The sequence below is a fragment of the Petaurus breviceps genome, unplaced genomic scaffold (assembly GCF_028583685.1).
Source record: "Petaurus breviceps papuanus isolate PSGF00001 unplaced genomic scaffold, PetGlider_PUasm1.0 183, whole genome shotgun sequence".
Taxonomy (NCBI): Eukaryota; Metazoa; Chordata; class Mammalia; order Diprotodontia; family Petauridae; genus Petaurus; species Petaurus breviceps.
The window spans coordinates 3187785-3215069 of NW_027185791.1; the positions used below are offsets into that span (position 1 = coordinate 3187785).

Sequence of the window (27285 nt, forward strand, 5' to 3'; positions counted from 1 at the left end):
GCTAAGTGTCTGAGGCCGGAACCAAACTCGGGTCCTCCTGACTCCAGCCCGGCACTTTACTCACTGCACCACCTAGCCTCCCCTTTAATCTGATTCTTATTGCACTGAGAAACTTGGGCCTCAGTCACCTCTGGCCTAGAACACTGAGAGATGGTGACTTGCCCAATGGCCACACTACCCATATGTTTCAGGGGTAGCATCTTCTTAGTTGTTAGGGAAGTTCTCTATCCAGTGTCACTTCTTCGTCTCCAAGCTGATATAGGCAGATTGTTCCACAATTCTAAACCTATCAAGGCCATCCATATCTTTCCATCTTGGTCATAAGATGGGGAGATTGAGAATCAAAGTTGTAAGTGACTCACTTGGAAAAATATATGATGGGGATAAGTAAGTCAAATCATATTACCAGGGTACATGGAACTCAGAAAAGAAGGTAAGGTAATCTTCTATCAAAAGCAGGTTGGAAAAAAATGGACAGCTCAGGTCTTACACTTACACCCAAAGAATTAAAAGAACCAGAGTGATGCCTTAGTGATAAGATAAAGTTTAAATAAAACTCAGTTTTCGCCCTCCCAGAGTTTAGTCTAGTTAGAATCTCAGAACCTCTCATTCACTGGGTAGGTCCTCTGCAGAAAGTTATTGGCAGGAATTGCACAGATTAAGGAGACGTGGAGGGTTTGTGATCTGCACTGGCAGAGGAAATATTTATGTTAACGAGATAGTAGATCCATATAAATAAGTTAAGTAGCTGATAACAGCTCAATTTTTTAATTTTTATATGTTAATCTAAGTATTGTTATCTTATTTATCATTCATTATGGCAATAGTAATAAGAAATCATACCTCATGGACTCATAGGGCTTTTCAAAGATCTGTAATTTATAAAAACTCGAGAATCTGGGTAAAGTTGACCTAGTTATCTGTTCATTTATTCTATGTTTCCTTTTCTTTTTTCTGTAACTTCATAAAATCCCTTAAACAGAAGCAACTCAAATTCAGCAATTGTAGAGATTGCCAGATGGTGTTAGGTAATATTTGTTGTATAGGAGTTGGATAAATTGTTCATGGAACTTCCATCTGGAAAATCTATAACAGGAGTACCAGTGAATGTCTATATTTTATTGACTTTCCCTGGAATCCAAAATGTCCTGAAAACATTCACTTAGGGAAACTGAAATAGAAGTGGAAAAGCTGAGGCAGGGGAGAAAGCCAAGAGACTAAAGTGGCATGGAATCACTAACTGAGCCCTCCAAAAGGCTACCATAATTTCAGCAGCAGAAGTGTCAGGGTAATGGCATATGGGCTTCTTGTTTCTCCTCAAACATCTGCTTTCAAATAATATTTCAAACAGAAAGGAAAATTATGTTAGGAATTTTATATTACGAGTTGTAAGATTTTTTTTTAAATTTTAATTTATAGGACAAATAACAGGATAGCAGAACTTTCTTACACATTGACTCTGGAAGACCATGGACTTGTGAAAATACGTGAGATACTGATATCTGAATCAGCCCAGGTACGTATACATGCAAATGTAGATTTCTGTCTGTGAATATATACATGTATGAAAAGATAGATATATACACGTATATAATATTTTTAGTTACATACTGGTTCTTACTTTTAAAGATTCCTGATGTCAGTGTACCTTTTTGGTTAAAATATTTTCTCAATATTCCTTCCTAGGGTTTAGCTGCAGTTCAGCAGAAGCCTCAAGCACTTTGTGTCACAGAAACACAGGCAGAGCCCCGAGAAACTCTAGAATACAAAGCAGCTCTGGAGTTAGAGATGTGGAAAGAAATGCAAGAAGACCTTTTTGAAAATCAGGTTATTTCAATCAGGTTATTTGTTTAATGTCATGTTAAAAACCTTTCCTACTTTCTTATGTTTCAATGGTATCCTTTTGAATAGTACTTTTATCCTTTGTTAGGCACTTTCAAATCCAGTCTCATTTCCTTGTTCACAATAGCTCTGTTGGAGAGCATAGCAGTGCTATCCACATTTGATTGATAACAGGACTGAAGCTCTGGAAAGGTAAATGAATTGCCCAGGGTCACACAGCTAGAGTGAGAGATTTATCTCTTGGGGCAGCTGGGTGGTGCAGTGAATAGAGCCCCGGCCCTGGAGTCAGGAGGACCTGAGTTCAACTCTGGCCTCAGACACTTAACACTTACTAGCCATGTGACCTTGGGCAAGTCACTTATTGCCCTACCCTCCCTTCCTCTGAAAGAAAAAAAAATTCTCTTGATTCTTAATTCATGCTCCTTTTACTACATCATATTACTCTCACAAAGAAAATCAAGCAGTTGCTCTATTTATAATTGGCTAAGCTGTTTATGTGGTTGACTCCATAAATCTAATATATTGATAACTCTGTATAGTACTATTTGTCTTCTTATAGATTTTATTTGACTTGAAAAACTGAGCTGTTGTGACTGATAGAAAATCCTTATCCATACATAGATTTTTTTTTTGTTTTTGCTGCCAGTCCCTGTAATTTTGTTGGTGTAGGGAGCTCCCCTATACCAATACAGCATCTTTAGTCTCAGAGAGTTGTTTAGAACACTGAGATCTTAAGTGACTTATTTGCCCAGGATAAAATTTGTGCAAAGAATCATTTAGAGTATATTAAATATACAGGAATCTGAAGTGACCATTCATTTTGCAAAATGATTATTTGTTTAGAATATAAAATGCCATTTAGCTAGTCAACTTAAATTTGGTTTTTAAAAACTCTTAATATTTTTAATCTTATGATTAAATCAAAACTTTTCTTTATTTCTTCTTTCCAAAATATCTATTATTATTTAAGGAAGTGACCATAGTGTCTTTTGTTAATGTTGGCCTTATTTTCTGGGTTAGATATAATCCTTCACTCATTAACAAACAGTTACCTATAGAGACAGTTGTGAAGTAAGGGAATGCATGATAGATTTGGAACTGGAGTGAAACTGAGAGGTCATCTAGTCTAACCCCCCCATTTTTTAGATGAGGAAGCTGAGTTCCAGAGAGGTTTTGACTTACCTGGGGTCAGACAAATTCTAAGTGGCATGTACAGAATTAGAACCAAGGCCCTCTAACTCTGTATCTAGTACTTCCCCCTCCACCAGAAACTTGTTTTTGCTATTCTCAATAATTATTTTTATTTGGTGGCAATCTCCCCATTCCTTTACCCATCAAGCCCATTTCCCTTGAGCTCTCTTCTTTTCTGCTTTTAGTTATCTCATTCTAACTAAGATGAAAATGGCTGATAATTCACTAATGATTTAATGGATTGCCCTTCCCATGGGTATTTGTATTTTCATAGATAGTAGAGCATTGGAGCCTGCCTTACTCTCCACCCATATGCACCCCCAAAATCTAAACCACAAACTTTGTCCATGTCAGTAATTAACAATTCACTTTTATATTAATAACCTGTGAAGGCTTTATTAGCTACATGACACACAGCACTTTTTCCAGAACAGTCCGGTGATATAAACAGTGCCAGTGTTCTAGACCAGTATTAAGGCGAGGTATCATATGTTTTGGATTTCAGCCTGGAACAGAAGAAATATGTATAGATTATAGTAACTATTATCAAAAGGAAATGAACTTAACTATAGGATGGGAAGGAATTCAGCAAGAATTTAGCATTGATTCATTGTGGTGCAGTTTTTTGCTTTTTCACTTACCGTTATAGTTACAAAGGAAGGAAAGAGTCTTTATGTGTTGGCTCTTATATTTAGGCCCCAGAAAGCTATACCAATAGTTAAAGCCTAGTCCTATGGGCCAATTAAATTCAGTAGTTTCACTATAGTTGACAGAAAAGCTAGCCTAATTGGTTGAGTTAGGGCCTTAGGAAAAGCTATCCCAATCTACATGGCAAGAGACTCCTGTAAAAATTGTTTCAGCACGGAAAGTATTATATAATACAGGAGTACATACCCTGACCTTTTTTATGTTTTTGGAACAAAATCTTGTGATTTCTTTGGTGTATGGGACTCCTAATCAGGAACCTCCTCCCCTGATGTAGATCTGTGTAGCTCCTCTGTGACTTAGAGTCTTAGAAAATTTTCTGAGAGACACTAGAGGTGAAGTGATTTGCAAAGGATCACCTCACTGATATGTGCCAAGAGAGTATAGGAAGCTGTGTCATCTGTCCTGCCTATTTTACAGGTGAAGAAACTGAGGTACAGAAAAGGTTAATTGACTTGCCTGTGGCCTTACAGCTAACAATTATCACAGCTAAGATTCCAAACTTTGTCTCCCAACTTAGCATCATCAAATGTTTTGAACTGGAAATGACCCTAGAGATCACCTAGTCCAATCTCCTCATCTTGTAGATGAGGAAACTATGCCACAGGAAGGGGAAGTGACTTGCCCAAAATTATGTAGTTATACGCAGCAGAGCTAGGACTTCAGTACAGATTTTCTTATTCCAGGCTCAGTGTCCTTCAGTTAAATCATGCTAACTGTATTGTGTCCCAGCATTCTTCTTAAGTGCCATAAAAGGAAACAAAAGAAGTAGAAAACAAGATTCCTTGTGGACTACTTTTATTTAAAGTGCATGTTAGATCATTTGCTGTTGATCTGAAACAATATTATTATTTCAGATAAGAAATTTTGGCCCCCCAGTAGTGAAAAAGATTGAACTACTAAAATTTTAAAAGGTAGGCTTTCCTTTCAAACTTAAGTGTAGTCTATATGCATTGCATTCTGTCTCTTCTTGAAAGCACTTGACCAGATAGAACATAGAATATCAAGCAATATGATTGTACGTAATTTAAAAAAACATTTTATACATTGCTCTGATGTACATACCACACTTTCCTCACAACAGTGTGTGGGGGGTAAGTAGGTATTGTAAATATTCTTACCTATATTTTACACGTGAAGAAAAAGTGACTTTCCAAGGTAGCACACTTAGAAATGTCAGATCTTGTTTTCATACTCTGGATCCTCCCAATTCCAGGTCCAGCGGTCTTTCTATTGTGGCAATGGAATATGGTAGAAAGAGGATTGAGGTTGGAAATTGGTTAAAAGATTTTTGTTCAAGTTCAACTTCTGTTACTTATAAGTTCTCTAATCATGGCAAAGTTACTTAGTTTCTCCAGGCCTCAGTTGCATGTCAGTAAAATGGGACTAATATTACCTGTAGTAGTTGTTCACAGGGTTGTTCTGAAGGTTAAATGAAAAAAAAATTGTGAAGCATTTTAAAAATTTTACAGGGCTAATAGGTTGCCAGGGACAAAAAATGGATAATCAAACTGACTGATAACAACTTCATCTAGAAGTTTAACCAATGTAAATTAATTGCCACAACAAGGGACCCAATTACTTGCCAAATGGAGAAAGACGGCTGGCAAATTCAATATGAGTTAGAAAATAAACTCGTCTGTAAAATCTTAAGACATTAGAACCAGGGGGGCGGTTGGTGGCGCAGTGAGTAGAGCACCAGCCCCAGAGTCAGAAGGACCTGAATTCGGATTCAGCCTCAGACACTTAACACACACACACACAAAACTAGCCGTGTGACTTTGGGCAAGTTACTGAACCCCAATTGCCCTCCAAAAAGCAAAGAACCAGGAAAACATTATACACAGTAACAGCAATATTGTATGATATTGTATGATAATCATCTATGAATGGCTTGGGTTTTCTCAGCAATTTTGTTCTTAGCTATTCTAAGACAATTCTAAAGGAATCAAGCTGGAAGGTGCTGTCCACTTCCAGAGAAGGAACTGACTGAGTGTGAATACAGATTGAATCATACTCTTTTTAAACTTTCTGTATTTTTCTTGTTTGTTTTTTTTGAGGGTGGTGGAGTCGGTGTTTTCTTTCACAACATGATTAATAGGAAAATGTTTTGCATGACTGCACACATAAAACTTATAACAAATTGCTTGTCTTAATGAGGGGGGTATATAGAGGGAGGGAAAGAATCTGGAATTCACAGTTTTTAAAAAAGAATGTTAAACAATTTTACATGTAATTGGAAGAAAAAATAAAATATTTAAAATGGAAAAAAGTTTTTAAAGATGCTCGTTGAGAACATAGAACAAAGACAAGCAGTGTAATGAAAGCAGTTATAGAAAATGTGGCAAGATATTCAGCTAGGCAGGGTCATCCCAGAGGCATTCAAGATTGAAAATAAAAGGAGGGCTACAAATGGGAAAAAATGGAAAAGATTTGCAAAAGCCATTTTAATAAATTGTTTTCTCCATCAAGATTAGACTCTAACATCACACTCACTGAGGTGCCATTAAAGGAGGTAAAAATGGAGCTAAAGTGAATAAAGATGGGGAAAGAAACTATACATATGTCACATAGATGGTCAGTTATTGATTGATCAACAGTTTGTTGGTCAGTGACCTTCCCTCCCCCCCAAGTATTGAAAGGTCTGAGATTTGTTTTCTATACCTTTAGTATCTTCCTCTCCATATATCTTTTAAATCATCCCTTTAGTAAACTCACAATTGAGTTTTTTCTAGCTGTAGATGAGTGTACTCATTGTGAGTGCATTCAATTGGAGAAATTAAGTAACTTTGCTATGATCAGAAAAATCAGAGGGGCTGATATAAAAGGTGTCTTGAGAAGAAAGATGCCAAAGGTGTGGGGGGAGAAATCTCAGACTTTGTCAGTATCAGCATGGAGGGTAGTGGGGAGCAAAGTCACGGACCGATAAATAACTACCAATTTATGTGCCTACTTTCCTTTCTACATAGAATCTTTTAGTCATTTCTTTATGAGTTGTAAAGGAGCAACAGCTGTTAGTAATGTGCCACATGTTTACCATTTCAAAAGTAACTAAAAATGTAGAGAATATAAAATCTCATTTATTATTGTTAATGGTTAAAAAATACTTGAAATAAGAGAGCAGAACACCATTTTATGAGCCTTTTTAATAGAGAGATATGTGTATGTGTGTATATACGTATACATTACTTAAGCACACATATGGATATGTATGTGTATACACACACACACATATATATATATATACACCCGTATACATATATATATATACATATATATATCTCATCTGCATAAGATCATTGAAGATTTCTTAAAAGATATAACAACAGAATGCTTTTCAGTGACCCTCTAATAATATAGGTCAAGCATAAAACAGGGAGATGTAGTCTTACTAAATGTAGTGCTCCACTGGTGGAAGAGATCCGAGGCAGAGTTGAAGTAGGTGAATTCCCTGTGCCTGGTGAAATCTTCTAGGTCAGTAGCATCAAACTCAAATAGAAACAATTCCCTACAGGTCACATATTGACTTAGAAAACCACAAATTAATACAGTCTATGTTGTATTTTTATTTTGTTAAACATTTTAATCTGGTTTTGAGGGCACACTGGGGGCCCTGTTTGACACTTTTGCTCTAGATATTTCTGTTTGTGGATCACATTATAATCATACTTTCCATTAAGCCCCAGGGCACAGCAGAGAATCCTGAAAAAGATCTGTAAACATAAAAGTTTGGCCTGGTTGAAGAATATTCATTGCGTACATTTCAACATGCATTTGGATAGACACCATTTAGGTTTACTCAAAGTTGTTAATACAGATGGATGAGGATCTGAGCCCAGAGTTGATAAGAAGGTTAAGACTTGCAAAATGCCTTCAGGATATTCCAGAGCTCTTTTACTGACCCTAAAGCTTCCTATGAAAGCAAAGGCCTATCTTTTCAATGCTCACACTTTATAGGGTGCAGCTTGGTGATAGTGAGTCATAGAACACCACTGTTTGCAAAGAATTAAAGATGAGAACCACACAGAGGACATGTGTGAGGCCCATGTAGGGCACATGTAGACTATAACTTAAGGAGAGACTGATAAAAACAAGAGTAAAGGATGTTATTGAGGAATTGAATAACACAAAGAAACAATGGACAGGTTATCTGGCAAGAATGAGGAATGACAAGTGGACAGCCAGAACATCCCACTGGCTGGTGGAAAAAAGCAAGGAAGCCCTCCAGCATATAGGCTAGACTGCTTTATGGTGAATCTTTAGGAGAACGTGTTCAAGAGTTCTAGGATGAGTAGGAATGGATGGTATTCTGTATCTCTGATGCAAATACCTAAAACAGGTCACGGCTCCATTTGAATGTGTCAATAACCAACATAAATATTAGGGATTTTTTTTTGTCTATGCTACTTCTGTCTCAAATATATTATACAGTTAGACATCATTTCCTTGGCAGTTTTACTGATTCCATAGAATCTGAATATTTGTGCAGCTGCACTGATTGCACTGCTTTGTGATCCAGTCTTCTTTGTTTTTATTTAACCACCATTTATATGTCCCACTGGGGTCATGTATTTTCCTTTTCCATAACTGAACGTTTTATGGCCTTTAAAATGACAATGAAAAATGTTTGTGAATCAATTCTACAAACATCTATTTAGTCCCTACTATGTGCACAGAACTGGGCTAGACTCTGGTGACACAGAAACTAAAATGAGAAATAGTTTCTATTTACAAGGAATACAAATCAGTTGTGAGGGCTCTGTTCCGCCTGCCCCACCTCAAGATTTCCAGGGCTTCTTCAGGACTTAGAAAATAAGGTCAGGGAAGTTGTGTTAGAATTAGTTTCCTTTCATCTCTAGGCCTGTTTCAGAGGATTGCTAAGAATTTAGGATGATCTGCCCTAAAATAAGTTTGTTTATAGCACTAACATCCCCTTTTCAGAAATAAGAGGCCTTATACTCTGTTGCATGATGCTTACAGAAACTTTTTTACATAGTTTAACTACCTCATTTTTTAAAAGTTTGAATTTGAATGCTTGAAGAAATCTTTTGGGAGATAAGTGCTTGCTATTTAGCTCAAATAACACTGCCTGATTTTATTCAAGATTGTTTTTTCCTGACTGCACTCTTTCTTTTCAATAGCTGAAAAAGAGGGAGCTAGCTCACATGCAAGCTCTTGCAGAGGAATGGAAGAAAAGGGATAGAGAAAGAGAATCGTTAGTAAAGAAAAAGGTAATAACATTATTTATGAACTGGTCCTTAAAGCTATTGTCAGCGTATTTGTAACTGTACATCTTTTCTCACCACTTTTTGAGGGTTTTTTTTTAATCTAAAAAAGTTAAGAAAGTAGATTGTTTCTATTCTCTGCTATTTCTCTTCCAGGTGTGAGTTTATGTAATTCTAAAATTTATAGAAAGCTTATAATAAAATTTATCTTTAAAAATTCTTAGGAAAATTAATAATGGCCTTTTAAATATAATTTTCAGGTTTCAGAATACACTATTTTGGAAGGAAAGCTTCAGAAAACTTTAAATGACTTAGAGAAGCGTGAACAACAGCTTTCCAATGCAGAGTCAGAGGTATGACATACATAGACTTAATTTTAGAAGAGCCTGTATCAGTTTATATATAGCATGCTTCTTTGTAATTCAGATTTCTAACAGCATGAGCAAATTTGTTACTTTCACATTCAGGATATATTTTCTGTGTTTGATGATAAGAAATAGATAAAAATGTTATTTTCAGTATGAATCAATAATCTTTCCCTGACAATTCTAGTAGAAGTATTATGTTTTTTTTTTTAATGGAATAAGGAAGAGTTAATAAATGAGGGAGATTGAAAGGAGGAAATTACAGATTACATATGAAGCAATTTTATTTCTGGTTCTTTCCCAAATTATCTTTCACTAAACAAGGAAATTCATGGAAATGAGGAGGCAAAAAAAGCCATCTTGTATTCCCCTTTAGGGAGAGTTGAAGAGAGCAAAGATTTAAAGTAGTCTTACAATTCTGTTTCATTCTTGTGGTGAACAGTTAAAAATGATCATTATCTCTTATTTAAGAGAGACAGCAGTCTGCTGATTATAGTCTCTAATCAATCAGACAAACGACTGTAGCAGCATTATAAATTATCTGTTAAGACAGTGGGACTGTGAACTTCAAAGTGGCTTCTGGAAAATGAGTATATTGAACCTGCAGAAACCCTAGAATTTGTTAACATGGTAGCAGTTGAGAAAAAGTAAGAAAACTATAAACTGAGTAAGATACCTGATGTAGCTAGGTATATCTTTACTTCAGTTGCTTTCAAAACAGTTTGAAAGAGTTTGACTTGTGTGAGGAAAAAAAGTTCATTTCAGGTTCTCTCTGTCTCAATCACCAGAAGGAAAATAGGCTGCTGCTGCCTGTGCACCAAAAGGTGCAGAACCAAAATGCAGGCACATTCCCTAAAATCCACACAATAGATGGTCCAAGCAGTTCATAGTACGGAGAATGAAAGACAGAATCATAAACTGTGTTTTTTTTACTAGAGTTTTTAAAAATAAAATATTGGATTGATTTTTTTTTCATCAGATGAATAGCAATACATAATTTTCCTGTTCCACTTTCTTCTGATCTTATTGGGGACTTGAGATAACGCTAACATAGTTGCTAGAGTAACTGGAGTCAAAATGGGTGAATATGTGTCTGTTTCATGCACACTTTACACAAAGTATTTAAAGTTTGAAGAGATAAATATTTGAGATAGAAAAATGGCAGCTACAAAGTTTTGGAGAATGGCAAAAAGAATTCAGTGTGGGGGCAGCTAAGTGACTCAGTGAATAGAGCACTCGCTGACCTGGAGTCAGGAAGGACCTGAGTTCAAATCCAGCCTCAGACACTTGACACACTTACTACCACTTAATCCCAACTGCCTTGCCTTCCCCCCTACAAAAAAAAAAATAATCCATTGTGGTTTAACTTGTAGAAAATAATGAGCCAGGAAATAATGGAGGCGACGATCTCTGCAGTAAGTGATAGCAGTTTTTAATTTGTCAGGCAATTGGAATGCATTGTCAGGTTCTGGAAGGGAAACGACAGGATGAGAATAACCATTGAACATGAACGTTTTCCCTGATTGCCTTCTCAGGACGGAACAAACATGCAGGTTCTGGGCAGAGACGTCAGTGCTGCTGCTAGCCAAGGCGGCATGATGGCTGTCCTGCTCTCACTTCCTCCTGAACAAGGGAGGCCAGCCCTACGCTCAGGAGAAAACAGAGCGTGAAGCTTCAGGGGGGATCACGAATTCTCTCATGCCTCCCAGTTCATTTTGCCTCCTGCTTCTTGGTCCAAGTCTGCATTTCTAGCCTTCTAGCATGGATTATAGCAAACAGTATTAACTGTGACAGGTTTTGCTTTTTATCTTGCCCCCTCAAGTTTTGTCCAGACTAAGCTGTTGGAGAGTCATGGCTACTTACGTCTTATTGGTCAGTCAGTAAGCGTATATTAAGTACTTATTATAGGCCAGTCACAGTGCTAACCTCTTGGGATACTGAACTGGGCAAGAACCTTCCCTCAGGTTGCTTGACACTGCATAATTAAATTAGGCTTGAAATTTTAGCCAAATAGCATACTTTAAAGGTATTTAATGTCTGGAAGCCTACTACATGTTTTGATTCAGAGAAGTTGCTTAATAAGATTACTATTTTATTTATTTTATTGGGCTCTTGTTTTTTTTTTCCTTTTGGGGGGGAGTTTATTTTTTTATATTTTAGTTTACATCATTCATTTCCACAACCTTTTGAGTTACAAATTTTCTCCCCATTTTTCCCCTACCCACCACCCCAAAACAGCGATCCCACTGAATATCCCTTCCCCCAATCTGCTCTCTCCTATATCTTCCCCCATCCCCCTTCCAACTTTCCAATAGGGCATGGTGGATCTCTATGCCCTAGTGCCTGTGTATCTTATTTTCCAGTTACATGTAAGATAATAATAATAATATACATGTGTTTTAAATATTTTAAACCTTTGAATTCCAGATTCTTTCCCTACCTCCCTCATCATCCACCCTTACTGGGAAGATAAGCAATTCAATATAGGTTGTACATGTATAGCTATGCAAAATATTTCCGTGGTGGATATATCATGAAAGATTGACTATATTTCCCTCCATCCCATCCCACCCCCCACTTGTTCTATTCTCTGCTTTTATCCTGTCCCTTTTCAAAATTGGGTGTTTCCAACTTCCCTGTCCCCAGCTTTCCTTCCCTTCCCCCTTCTCATCCCATTCCCCCCTACTCTCCTGTAGGGTAAGATACCCTATTTAGTGCTTATGTCATTCCTTTCCTAAGCCAAATTCATTGAGAATAAAGTTGACTCATTCCCTTTTGCCTCCCTGTTCTTCCCCTCCATTGTAACAGTTTTCCCTTGCCTCTTCTATATGAGATAATTTACCCCATTCTATCTCTCCCCATCTCCTCTTATTATATTCCTCTCTCACCTCTTAATTTCACCTTTTAAGTATCATCCTTTCCTATTCAACTGATCCTGTACCCTCTGTCTATGTACACCTGTACACATATATATACACACTCACATATATTCATATGCCCATATACCCACCTATATAGACATATATATACATTTCTTTTCCCTTCAACTATTCTCATACTGAGAAAAGTTTTATAAGTTACAATAATCGTTTTCCCATGTATGAATGTAAATAGTTCAACCTTGATAAGTTCCTTATGATTTCTTTTCCCTGTTTACCCTCTCATGCTTCTCTTGCTTCTTGTATTTGAATTTCAAATTTTCTATTTGACTCTGGTTTTTGATGAAAAAGATGGGCTCTTGTTTTTATCAAAAAAAAAAATTAGGAACCGATTCTTTAGATCCATCGGTTCAATACACAAATGCTTATTTAAAAAAAAAGTTCTTCTGCTATTATCACAGATCCTAATATTCAGCCTTTTTTTTGCTTTATTTTTTCAAATGGGACTTTTTTGGGGTAACATAGACTTGGCCAAAGGGCAGGCATTTTTCAGTCCAAGGAGGAGAATACCTTTGTCAAACATTGCTTTTTTTACCTTACTTTATGCCATGGTGGATCTTAGTAACAAGAACATTGTTGAATAAGGTTAACTCCTTGAATATTAAGGACTTTTTAAATGATTTTTAACATATGCTATATATTACCATGAAGCTTTATGCCATATCACATAGAATAAAGTGGAATATATTTGAATTCATGATCCGTAATGGAACTTTTATTGCTGTTCATTCAAGAGGATAAAAACAGTTTCATGAGAGCAGTGATACTTCGAGTGAGGGGAGAAGGAAAAATGTGGTTTCATAATATAGATATCCTCTGGATTGTGGGAAGATGGCCAGTGTAGTAGGTCCTAGAGGAAGCTAGATCCTCCAGAAACACCAAAGGAAAAAATACCAGAAGGAACAGTGTTAAAACCAAAGAGAATCAACTATAGATAAATACAATTTCAAATACAAAACTATTAAAAACATTTTAATTAAAAAAAAAAAGGGCAGCTAGACTCCTGTGGAAGCTCTTAGCAGAGATGAGCTAAGTGGAAGGCTAAGCTTACAGACAGCTAGATCCCATAGTGAGTGAGAGGTTCAGACTAACAACTATTGCGAGACCAACCCTGAGCCCCAACCTCAGCAGGAGACAGGACCAGAGCAACACTGATGATAATGATGAACAGCTATAACAAAATTTCTGGGATGCAACTGAGGCAGCACTTTGGGGAAAAATTTAATCCTTAAAGACATACATTAACAAAATAGAAAAGAGGATCAATGAGTTGAATATGCATTTTTGAAAACTTAAAAGGCAACAAAAGTAAACCCAAATTAAAAACAAAAGAGATATTGAAAATTAGAGAAAGGGGCGGCCAGGTAGCACAACAAGTAAGAGCACTGGCTCCAGTGTTGAGAAGACCTGGAGATCGAATCCGGGCTCAGACACTTAGCACCCACCCAGAAACACCTGGCCGTGTAACCTGGAGCAAGTTACTTAACCCCAGTTGCTTAGGGGCGCCCAGGTGGCTCAGCGAGTAAGAGCACCGGCTCCAGTGTCGGGGTGACCTGGATCAAATCCGGGCTCAGATACTCAGCACCACACCCAGAAATAATAACTGGACGTGTAACCTTGAGCAAGTTACTTAACCCCGATTGCTTTAAAAAAAAAAAAGAAAAGAAAAAGGAAAATTAGAGAAAAATATAAGTAGCTAAACAAAAAGACTATAATGATGATAGAAGTTTCTTTGTAAAAATCTAGCAAAATTGATAAGCCTTTAGCTAACAAGATTAAGAAGAAGAGAGTGGAAAAATCACATCAGCAAAATAGCAAAGGAACAAGAAGAAATCAGAATACCAGAAGAAATAAAAATATCAGAACTTATTACATGCAGTTTTATGCTAACAAAGCTTGAGAACACACACACACACACAGACACAGAAGAATACCTTCAAAATATAAAACACTCAATCTCAGAAAAAGGGAAAGGAAAAAATATTCCTGATCCTAATGGCTTCACAAAATTCTTTCAGATTTTTAAAGAATGATTATTACCAGTACTGCACAACTTATTCTCAAAAATTGAGGAAAGCACTCTACCAGACTACTGTTATCAGACCAATATAGTCTTAATATCTAATTCAGAGAAAGATAAAGCATAGGAGAACTATAGACCAATATAATTAAAGACTGCTTAAAAAATTCAACATAAAATCTTGTCAAACGAACTATAGAAATTCATCCTAGAAATCATTTATTATGACTAATTGGATTTATGCTAGGAATATAAGGATGTTTTTTCAACATTTGAAAAACAACATAATTTATCATAGTAAAAAGAAAATTATCCAAAGCTACATAATTCAATAGATAAACAAAATGCTTTTGACAGAATAAACATTCGTTATACTAAAAACCCTACAAGGTATTGTCATAGAAGGAACTTTTTTATTATTTCAAAAAGTATTTAAAACCAAAAACAAACATCATGAAAGATCCCTAGAAACTTTTCCATTAAATAACAGGTATAAAGGTAAGAATGTCTTTTCTCCTCACTGTTATTTGATATAGTTCTATAAGTGCTAGCAATAACAACATGAGAGAAATTAACGGCATTAAAATAGGCAAGAAGAGATAGACTTCCCTATTTGCTAATAACATGATGGTTTACTTAAAAAATCCAAGGGAATCTGCAAAGATACTAGTTGAAATGATAACTTTAATAAAGTTATAGTCTACAAAATAAACTAAAAAAACCAACAGAATTACTGTGTAATTATAACAAAATCCAAGAGTCAGTATTAGAAGGGGAAATTCTATCCCAAATAACTGTAAAATATATAAACTATTTGGGGATCATCTACCAAAATACACCTATAGAGCTGATTACAGTGTTCATTAAACATAGAAAGCTACTTAAATAGCTGGAGGAATGATCATGTGCTCATGACTGGTCCATAGCAGTGTAATTTAAAATAACAGTGCTACCTAAGTTAATTTGTAGTTTTATTGCCATCCTAATCATACGAATAGCTTTACAAAGCTCAATAAAATAATAACAATTCATTTAAAGAAACAAAATATCTAGCGTATAATGGGGAATAATGAAAAGGATATAGGGATGAAGGAAGAATATCACTTCCAGTCCTCATGCTGTATTCTAAAGCAGCATTCATCAAAACCACTTGGTATCAGTTAAATAATACAGAACATCATTTGAACACTCTACACAAGGGAGAATCAGAAATAATGAACTTCCATAACCCAGTATCTTATAAACCTGAAAACACAAATTACTTAACTCCCTGTTTGATAAAAATTGCTAGAAAGTAATCTGACAAATTAATTTTAGATCAACAACTAAAATCACAGTCCACATCAAATTTAAAATTACCTAATATTAAATATTTAAAAAAGAGTTCGTAATCATTTTATAATTATGAGAAAATAAATTCTTAATCAAAAAAGGGATAGAGGCAATTACAAAAAATAAAACTGATAATTTTGATTATATGAAATAGAAAAGCTTTTGTACGAACAAACTTAGTGTATCTTGTTTAAAAAGAGAATTGGTCAAATGGAGAAAAATATTTTCGTATAAAATTTCTCAGTTAAGGGTTTTATATCCAAGATAGGTAATAAGTAATTAATAAACATTTATTATGCACCTGCTATGTGTTAGATACTATGCTATGCACTGGGGATGCAAAAAGAGACAAACACCAACCCCTGACCTCAAGAATCTTACACTCTGAGGGAGATAACAGTCAAGCAAATATATAAACAAAGCAAACTATATACAAGATAAAGTGTAAATAAATAACAGGGAATACACCAAAATTAAGCCTTGTAGGACAGGCTTCCTGAAGTTGGGATTTTATTTGAGACTCAAAGGAAACCAAGGGATTCAGTAAGCAAAGATGAAGAAGGAGAGCGTTCCAGACAGGGTAACAGTCAAAGAAAATGTCCAGAGCCAAGAAATGTAGTGTCCTGTTAATGGAACAGTCAAAAGGTCAGTGTCCCTGGATTGAAGGCTGTATGTCAGAGAATGAGGAATAAGAAGATTGGAAGGAAGAAGTAGGCTGTGTTATGAATGCCAAACAGAGCATTTTGTATTTGACCCTGGAGGTGATAGGAGCCACCAGAGTTTATTGAATAGGACAATGACTTAGACCTGTGTTTTAGGAAAATCCCTTTGGTGGCAGAATGGAGAGTGGATTGTACCTAGAGGGAGACTTTGAGGCAATCACATGTTGTTGTTCAGTCATGTCCAATTATGTATAACACCATTTGGGTTTTTTTTTTTGACAAAGTTACTGGAGTGATTTGCCATTTCCTTCTCCAGCTCATTTTACAAATGAGAAAACTGAAGCAAACAGGGTTAAATGACTTACCCAGGGTCACACAGCTAGTGCCTAAAGGCTTGATTTGAACTGAGGAAGACGAGTCTTTCTGACTCCGGGCCTGGTGCGCTCTCCACTGTACCACCTTGCTGCAGTGAGATTTAAGAGCAGGCAACTGCAGTAGTCCAGGCATGACGTGATAAGGGCTTGCACTAGTGGTGGCAGTGTCAGAGGAGAAAAGAAGGTGTGTTCGAGAGATGTCACAAAGGATTGGACATGGTAACAGGGAAGGCAGGAGCAGGGAGGGTTCTGTTTTGGACATGTTTAGTTTAGGACGTCTAATGGGCGGCCAGTCTGAGGTGTCTGAAAGGCAATTGGAACATGAGATTGGAGGTCAGTGGAGAAGTTGGGCCAGGATAAGTTGAGGTGAGAATCATCACCATAGAGATGATAATTCAACTCACAGGAACCAATGAGATTACCAAATGAAGTCGGATAGAGGATAAAAGAAGGGGACTTAGGGGAACACCTATGCTTAGTGTGATCTGGATGAGGATCCACCAATGGAGACTAAGAAGGAGTGGTCAGACTGGAGGAGAGCCAGGATAGGTAGGCATGTGTGCATACTCAATACTTAATGTCTGCCACATGGTAGGTGCTTAATAAATGTTTATTGGATTGGATTTTCATATTGTGTACATGCATATGATAAAAAACTGTCTCCTAATTGAGTATTCAAAGAATATGAACAAACAGTTCTCAGTATACAGTTGGAAACTATTATTAACCATATAAATGAATGTTCCAGTTCATTAATGATAAGAGAAATGTAGTTCAGAACAACTCAGGTTTTATCTCACACCCAGCAAATTTGCAAAGATGACAAAAGTTGAGAATAGTAGGTGTTGGCGGATAGTGGGAAGATAGACACCTTAGTATATTGTTGGTGGAGCTGTGAATTAGTAGAAGCAATTTGGAATTATGTAAATAAAGTGACTAAAATGTCTGTTCTCTTTGACCCAGAGATTCCAGAAGTTAACATATACCTAAAGGAAGTTATTGTAAGAGGAAAATCTCCTTGTAGGCCAAAATATTTATAATAATAATAGCTAACATTTCTATAATATTTTAAGGTTTATAAATTACTGTACATATGTTAACTCATTAGATCCTGACAAAAAAACCTATTTAAGTAGGTGCTAGTATCGTCCCCATTTTACAGATCAAAAAACTGAAGCTGGGAGGTTAAATTGACTAGGCCACACAGCTACCGTGTTTCCCTGATAATAAGACACTGTCTTATTAAATTTTTTTGGACAGAAAAACACCAGAGGGCTTATTTTCAGGGGAGGGCTTATTTTAATGAACGTTGACAGCAATTTTAATAAACAGGTAAATGTGAACAAAAAATGTAACTTTATTCAATAAGCAAATCACTGGGGAAGAACAGGATGACGCGCTCACTGCTGCAGCTCTGATTGGATGCATCTCAGAGCGTGGTGTGCGTTTCACCGGGGGGGGGGACGGGGGATGGTGCATACAGAGGGTACCGTAATGTAGCGTGTAGCGCAGGGGATCACCTTCACTACAGTAGCAACCTCAATAGGGCTTATTTTCGGGGGAGGGCTTATTTTAGAGGAATCTTACACAGTAAGGGGAGGGCTTATTTTCGGGATAGGTCTTATTATCGGGGAAACACGGTAGTAAGTGTCTGAGGCATGATTTAAACTCAGATCTTTCTTACTTAAATCCTAGCATTCTGACCACTGTACCAACCAGCCATACTCTCTTTGGAATTGGAAACAAAATAGATGCCCATAAGTTGGGTAATGGTTAAACAACAGTAGTACCTGATGTAACGCCAATGCAATATTCACAGCACCTATGGCAGTTATGAATATGCTGGCCGTAATTCTGAATTGCTGAATGTAATGGACTCTCCACATGGAAGACAAAACCAAAACATTTATTCGAACACCAGAAAGCCAAATTCATTATAGCAACAGAGAATTCTATACACAATAACAATGCAGAGGGCACCGCCTTCCATCCCCAAGCCTTTCCCCTGCAAAGGGCCTTCCCAGAAACAGATGCGGCTCACTGCCTGCTTCCTCTTTCTCCCTCAGCTCTAACTGCTCTCACCAACTTCCTTTGGGCTCTGCTCCACCCTTCCTGCTCTACCTCTTCAGCAAGCTCCTCCCACCACACTCATGTGAGTCCGGCTTCCATATGACTCAAGCAGGTCACTTGGGCCTATTAATGGATGGGAAAGCTCTTCCCATTTACATTAACATTACACATGAATGTAATAAAATATCACATGACAAATATGATAAATGGAAAGATGTATATAAACTGGTGTAGAGTGATGTAAGCAGAGCCTGGAAAATAATATACACAATGGCTACAGCCACAAAACAATTGAAAGTGAGATTGCAGAGTTACAGAGAGTAAGCCTGACTCCTAGGAGATGAGAAAATACACCCCATTTCCCTGCCACTCCCTTGCAGAGATGAGAGGACCATAGATGTGGAATGTTTCATATGTTTCTAGCCTTTTTCAAAGTATGGATTGGTTTTGTTGTTTGATTTTTCTCTTTTTCCCTTGTCTTTTTTTTCCTTTAAAAATTATTCTTTCTATGAGATATCTTTCTGGGAGGTGTAAGGGCTGGGGGTGCTAGGAAAATTTTTATTTTTACAGAATTACCCCAGGCAAGTTGCTTGACTTCTCTGAACTTCAGTTTCCTTATCAAAGGTAATAATAACACCTGAACTATGTACTGTCTCATAGGGTTATTTTGAAGAAATTAATACAAGTTGCTGTTGTTTGTGTGACAAGGAATATACATTTGAATGTGCTCATTATTTTCAGATATGGTTTATTTTGGAATTTGGGGAGGTTTGTGAAAAGGATTTAAAGTTTTTCCCATCACAAAACCTTTTTTTATTCACTTTCAGATTTGAAAATATCAGTTGGCAAACTACCTGGGGGTTGGGGAAGGAGTCTTGTGATTATACGCTCTAAACAGGATGTCCAGTCTCTTCCTGGCCAGAATCTGGCTTTTGCTACATCCACTTCATTTATGGAAGGGGAACACCTCCAGCAAAGCACAAACCCAGAGCATCAGGACCTACCACTACCAGTCCAGGCCTCCCTCAAAGACAGGGTCAGTTCTGAAATTCCCAGGGGTCTGTGTAACTGCTTTGATGACCCAGGAAGTCCTAGACCAAATTATATTCCTGTGTATATTATGCAGAGCCAATTCTTATCCTGGACATTTTCTAGCTTGAAGATATATTGGTGGTCAGTGCAGAGATCTGTCCTTCCCTGCCTCTTCCCAAGGGTAACTCTGGCTCAATATCTACTTCTGTAATGCTTCTTCTTTATAGTCAGTCTACCCCATCATTCTTCCTTCATAAGTAGAACTTAATGTATCATTTCATAATCTAGTATGTTACTTTTAATGGCTGCATATATATGTAATGTGAATCCGTTTCTTTGAACTTCTACTCTGTTAATTTGGACCTTAAGATACCATAGGATAGCAGTATTCTAGTAGATTCTTCCCTTTCTCCTCAAATGAAATTCAAATGATCTTGGTTGTCTACTTATACACAATGTGAGTATGTTTCAGAGGTCAAAATTAGGTTTGACATAAGAAGAAATTTCTTAACAACTACCTCTCCAGAAGTAGAATGGGCTGCTTCAGGTCTTTATGCATGAGTTGTTAAGTATATTGTATAAGGGATCCTCATTCAAGTATCAGTTGGATTACATGGCCCTTTGGTCCCTCCCACTTTTAGATTCTGTGATTAGAATTGGAACATTTCCGGTCTGGTTCCCAGGAATCTATATGACACAAAGCTGGGGTTGGTAGATCATCCCACCCTTTTGTGATAGAAATCAAGGAATTATTCTTTAATACAACTATACGTGTCTTGCATCTGTTATGGCCCAGCATTTACCTGATTTCACTCATTCTGTTGCTGTGCAAGCTCCCAACCTCGTGAAACTTGAGGTAGGGCAACCTGTGGGGAGACTTATTCCAGTAATCTGGGTAAGAGGTGATGAAGGCCTTCGTTAAGATAGTTGGCTATGTAAGTAAAAAGAAGAGGTTGAATGTGACATGGTAGAGCCCTAGAAATGTCATGACTTGGTAACTGATTGAACATGTGAGATGACAATGAAGAATCTGTGAAAGCAACAAGGTTATAAGCCTGGGAGCCTAGAAGAATGCTGTTTCCTTCATCAGATGTAGAGAAGTTTGTAAGAGGAGTGAGTCGTTGTAGGGGGGCAGGCAAAAGAGAATACATTTTATTTTTTATTTATTCTCTTTTGTTTATATTGATACAAGAGGCAAGTCTCTCCTCAGACAGTTACTGGCTATGGCTGTGTGACCCTGAGCAAGTCACTTAACCTCTTAGTGCTTTAGGCAACTCTATAAGATTGTAAGTTGCAAAGAAGGTACCAACTTGCACTGGTATATATACTTATCATAACCACATCAGAATGTAAACTACTGACAAGTAGAGATTATTTCGTTTATTGTATTTGTATCCTAAACACCTAAAAAGGACCTAATATTGACTTAATTAGTACTTGCTAATGGATTGAGTTCTCTAAGCATGTCTAAAAACATGTTGAGTTTGAGATGCCACTGGGAAAATTCAGTTTGAATGTCTAGCAGTCAGGCAATTGGTGATGTGGGACTGAAGCTCAAGGAAGAGAGTAGGGCTGAATATATAAATAATATTGATAAAATAATTTGCACAGATGATACATAAATTCATGGAAGCTGATGGGCTCACCAAGAGAGTGAGTGTAGAGAGAGGAGGACTAAGGCAGAACCTTGTTTAATACTCACAATTAGGGATTATAACATGGATGATGCTCCAGAACTGAGAAGGAAAAGTCAGACAGGTAGAAAGAGAAAAGGGATGATATTGGAAGTCAAAAATGCTAAAGGATTAAGGGAAATAAGGTAATGAGTGTAGATAGCATTTTCAAGGACTTGGGCTGAGAAATTGAAAGGTACAGAATCGTAGTTTAGGGCAGGGTAGGGTCTAGCAAAGTTATTTTAAGAACGGTGTGAATCCAGCCTCAGACACTGAACACTTACTAGCTGTGTGACCATGGGCAAGTTACTTAGCCCCAATTGTCCTGCCTTCCTCCTCCAAAAAGAAAAAAAAAAAGAACGGTGTGTTCTGGGGCATGTTTGAATAAAGTAGGGAAGGAACCATTGTAGAGGGAGAGGTGGAAGATTGGGTGGATAGAGAATGATTGAAGTCATACATTCAAGCACACATACAAAGGAGCAGCTAGCTAGCAGTGTCAAAGGAAAGGGCCATCTCTTTGTAACTTTTGGGAATGTTATAATAGATGTTTCTTTCTGTTCAGTGTTCCATTGGATGGCTACCAAGGTCCCTTCTAGCTCAAAAATGCCGTGCTTCTGTGAGTCTGCTTTGCCTAGTTCTTTTTAAATATTTTCATCAGTGACTTGGATAAAGGCATGGTGCTAATTCACCAATCAGTGACTAGTATGTGCCAGGCACTGTTTCTATCATTAGGGACACAAAGAATAAAGCAAAAAGCAGTTCCTGCCTTCAAGAAGCTTACTTTCTAACGTGGGAGACAAGAAGTACACACAGAATACGTAGAGTTTGATAGAAGGTGCCTTTAGAGGGAAAGACTTGCAGTCGGGGAGACCAGAACAGTGCTTTGATACAAATATAGCATGCATTTGTTGTGTTTCTATTTGTATCATAGAAGTAATCATGTATATGTCGTTACTCTGGCTTTCCTTTCTTCATTCTGCATCACTTCATATAATCGTTCCCAGGTCTCTAAGAAATCTGTAAATCTTGACATCTCTCACTGCAAAATAATATGTTATTCCAATCATATGACATGGTGTGTGGCTTGTTCTTCAGTCCTCCAGCTGTTGGCTACTTATGTTGTTTCCAGCTTTTTAGTTATTACAAATAATGTTGTTATGAATATTTTTGGACATATTGGTCTCACTGCCTTTTAAAATCCTTGAGTGCAATCACTGGGTCAGATGTTTATTAACTGTTCATGTACAGTTCCAAATCATTTTCCAAAATATAAATAATCATCTAAAAATTGTTCAAAATCAGTATCAGAGGAATGCAAATTAAAACAACCTTTATGGATATCAACTCAGACACCCATCAGATTGGCCATCAATCCACAGTCGTATCAGCAAAGTATTACAGTGGTTCCCAGAGTGCATGATATTGCCCCCACTCCAGGAATGATCCAGGAGGGTGGTAGTAGCCTTGGGTACAACTGGGGGACATTGAATAAAAATAAGGGGGAGGGAGAAGCATAAGGAAAGGAGAAAATAAGAAAATTTTGAAAAACCATTTATACATGTTTCATCATCTGTTGTGTAAGAGAGTTAAAGTCATAGTGATTATTTTCCAAATAAACACACAAAATGCAAGTTAGAACTGATCAGTGGTCAAGTCCACTGACAGCTGGACTAACAAGCAAGTGTTGGCAGGCAAGCCTGTGACACATTGTCAGAAAGTCCAGCATGCAGTGGCAGGAATATGTGTTTGTAATGACATGTTTACAGGATGGTACTATATGATTACATGACACAGTATTATATCAAAATTTCACTGTAGGAAAAAAACTCACAAATTTACAATAAATTATTCAATTTAAAATGCATCATTTAAAAAAGTTTATATTTTTAAAAATGATTCAACATTTTAAAAAAACGTTAAAAAGTTAAAGAAAGTAGAATTTGGGGGCAGGGGCACTGAGTAATTTTTTTAAGGGGGTGGTAGGCCAAATAAGTTTGAGAACCTCTTTATTAAACTAATACATTTTTCTATCTTTTACGGTATTTGCCAATCTGATGGGTGTCTGAGTTGATATCCATAAAGGTTGTTTTAATTTGCATTCCTCTGAAACTAATTTTGAACAATTTTTAGATGATTATTTATAGCTAACAGTTTCTTCTTTTGAAAACTGCTTTTCATATTCTTTGACCATTATTTTAATATGCATTTTCTCACTCTAGTGTTTATTTAGTTTTTATATATTCATAACTGTTTTCTTTTGTAATCTCCTTTATTCCATGTTTTAGCATAAATTATATATCAGTGTTTGTAAAAATATAACCTTCTGTTCTCATTTCTTTTATAATACAAATTTTAATATTTAGGTTGCAAATTCATTCAAAATTTGACACTTCTTCATAAAGATATATTTATTTTAAGCTACAAAGAAAGAAGAAAGAACTGCACTTAGACCATGAAAGGAACCTTCAGGAACTTCAGGATTCTATCCGAAGAATCAAAGAGGAGTGTGCTCATCAGGTAGAATTGGAGACATCAAAGATGAAGCAGTTGGAAGGAGAAAAGCAACGGCTTCAGCAGCAGGTGAGAAAACTTGGGCAAGCTGTGCCTCGAAACCTATTAAATGTAATTGAGAATGTTTAACAAGGCAAGCAACATAGGTGATGCTAATATGTGGTTTTCTAAGTCAATAATGTGGCCTTCAAGGGCCATTTCTATTGGAATTTGACACCACTAGACATCAGATACAGTGTTAAACTTGGTCTTACATCCTTCTTCTGATGGTAACCCTGTGACCGTAGTGAAGTCACTTGATCTTTCTGAGCCTCAGTTTCCTCATCTTTAAAATGAGAAGAATAATAACAATGATAACACCTGTTATACTTACCTCAACGTCATGAGGCTCAAATGCAACAACATGTGTAATGTTTGCAGTGTGATAAGAATGTCAGATATGGTTATTCCTATTTTTGTTGAGAAAGTTTATTTTCTTTTTGGAAGAATAATAAATGGATGGGGGAAAAATTCAATTAAAAGTGATTTTGTTTTATAGTATTCATTCATCATTATGATTCATAGTTACTCCTTTAATTTACACTTGCTTTTTGAAGTTTCAAGATAAAGATGGTTTGCATATGGTAGGTTTTATTTTTCATTTCTTCATAGCTCTTTGTATGAAACTTAGTCTGACCAATTCCATATGGTAGGAAAAACATCTAATGCTTTTAATTTGAAAAATATTCCAGCATAATACGTATTTAATAGATAACTCTTTGAGTTTTTGAAACATGAAATAGAATTTTAAACAAATACTAGTAAAAACAAATGAGACATGAGTTTTCTTTTGAATTTGGATTGTTAGTGTATATTTTTACTTTATAAAAATTTCTCTTTAAAATTGGAAATCTTCAGTAATATATTGTTTTGTGTTCTTTGTCTTCTTAAATTTTGAAGAGTATTTCTTCGACCATTAGAAAAAATTTTTTTAAATGACAAGTCAATTGATTTTGATCTTCTTTAGGTAAAGCTGAAATACTGTGCAACTATTGCTAGTATGAATATTTTACCATCTTATGTTTTTTTTTTATTTTCTTACAAAACTATATACTAAGTTTATATCCCTCATCTTCTTCTACTCTGAACCCATACTGAAATGTTTTGGTTCCTTGGTGGAAAATTCATTTCAGGAACATTTCCATTTAATTTGAATTATCATGCTTGAGGCAATTTTTGTAATCTAGAATGTAACAAGGATCGTAGAAGTTAGCAAAAAAGGCCTTCGAGAGGCCAAGATATCCAAGCCCATTTGCTTTACTTGTAATTGAAGACTTTTCTCAACCTGTTCTTTTTTTTTGTGTGTGTGTGTACAATTAAGACAGGCTTTGTTGTTGGAAAAGAGATTTTTTAAAGTTGTCATTAAATAGCAATGGCAGCCTGACAATAAGGAAACACATGAAAAGCCCACCCAAATACTCAGGCCTTGGGTGGCGAGGTGGTGCAGTAAATAGAGCACCAGCCCTGGAGTCAGGAGGACCTGGGTTCAAATGCGGCCTAGACACTTAACACTTAACTAGCTGGGTGACCTTGGGCAAGTCACTTAACCCCAAATGCCCTTAAAAAAAACAAATTGAATACTCAGGCCTTCTGGGGTTATTTTGTGAAAACCTCATGATACACCTCAGTAGCCCCTGGAGATGCCACTGTGGAACACTATAGTATAGTAATGACCTAACAGTACATCATAATAATTGATAATTATAATGATATACCTGAGCTTTAGTCATTAATAAAAGGTGAAATCATGTTTGTTTCATTCAAATTAAGAAAATACTTAGGTATTTAAGATATTTTAGGTTTTCACAAAAATAGTTCAATTTATTTTATACTGTGAGCAGAGTAAGGCTGTAACATAGTATTAATAGCAAGAGAAGTGCTATGAAAGACATAATCAAATATATGTGCAACTGGAAAATAAGGTTGGCCAGTCATAGTGAGATTGAGAGGATAACAATCTAAGTACTGTACAGGTACCCAAAAACTATAGAGTGAATCAAAGGAAACTTTCCAGAAAAACTTATGGAAAAGAACTGTAGAGGATGAGGAGTTACAGAAGGGTTGTAGCCTGCATTTAAGGAGGAAGTATCTAGACTGAAGAAATCATAAAGATATCAAAGTACCAGACATTGTAACTTAAAAGGCTCATTTTGATAAATTCACCTTGTTCCTCGATGAAACTACATAAAGGATTTATTAGTATACTGTTTAGTTAGAGATGTTTCTAACTTGGGCATAAAATGATGATCTAATCTTCTCAAACTTTCTTTACAGTTGCTCTATAGGTTCCATATCAGTTAGATATTTTCTGTTTCAAACACAATGGAATATAAAGGCTTAGAAACTTTATCATTGGTTTAATCAATGACATATTTCATATAACCATAGATTCTTTTTTAAAGCAATTGGGGTTAAGTAACTTGCTCAAGGTTACCCAGCCAGGTGTTTCTGGGTAGGTGCTAAGTGTCTGAGCCCAGATTCGATCCCAGGTCATCCTGACTCTGGGGCCGGTGCTCTTACTTACTGTGCTACCTGGCCGCCCCTGACCATAGATTCTTAATTAGAATTAATTAACCATATTCTTAATTAGAATATATCTTTCCTATTTCTTATTAGTGCTTACCAAAAAATTCTTAAATTGCCAATTTATTTTTTTATAACTATATTTTGTGTATTTTGAGGAAGGTTATTTTATATAATGCTTTAGGTCTTTAGTATTTTTGATACTAACAATAATTGCTGGCATTTCATAGCACTTTTAGGTTTACAGAGTGCCCCTATAAATATTGCTTCATCTGTTCCTTATAACTGCTTCATAAGATAGCCAACTATATCTATTATTCCCATTTTACAAATGAGAAAACTGTTTCAGAAAGATTGAGACTTACTTGTGGTCACATAGCTAGTTAAGTATTAGAGGAAGATTCAGAAAAATCTTTCTGTCTCTAAATCTGTCACTATTCACATCCTTAGTAATTTTTTAATTTGCAGATTTATATTATCTTTTGATTTGATGTGTTTATTGTCTCATCCAGTTATTCTTGTCATCAAATTTATAACAAGTATAGCACCACAGAATTTTCTGTTTCATGCCCATGAAGAAATCTAGTATATCTCTAATAAGTATATTCTGTTAAATCAAGAAACCTAAAGAAAGTTAGGTCTGTGCTAGGACTTTTTAAGAGTGCATTTTTTAAATTCTAAAACTTAACTGAAAATTATCTTAATTAACACTTTCTCTAAAAAGCACTGTGAAGCAAGTTTTTTTGTGTCTGCTTTTAAAAGGAAGTTAACTCATTTATTTT

General features: G+C 36.2%; 1 protein-coding gene across 1 annotated transcript in view; it reads left to right on the plus strand.

The window, feature by feature from the left end:
* CEP120 (centrosomal protein 120) overlaps positions 1 to 27285 on the plus strand; it is a 114813-nt gene that overhangs the window by 63312 nt on the left and 24216 nt on the right. The window contains exons 12-16 of the mRNA XM_069087736.1: positions 1420 to 1516; positions 1687 to 1827; positions 8880 to 8969; positions 9224 to 9316; positions 23849 to 24010. Coding sequence (XP_068943837.1) covers positions 1420 to 1516; positions 1687 to 1827; positions 8880 to 8969; positions 9224 to 9316; positions 23849 to 24010 — 583 coding nt within the window. The remainder of the gene's footprint in view (positions 1 to 1419; positions 1517 to 1686; positions 1828 to 8879; positions 8970 to 9223; positions 9317 to 23848; positions 24011 to 27285) is intronic.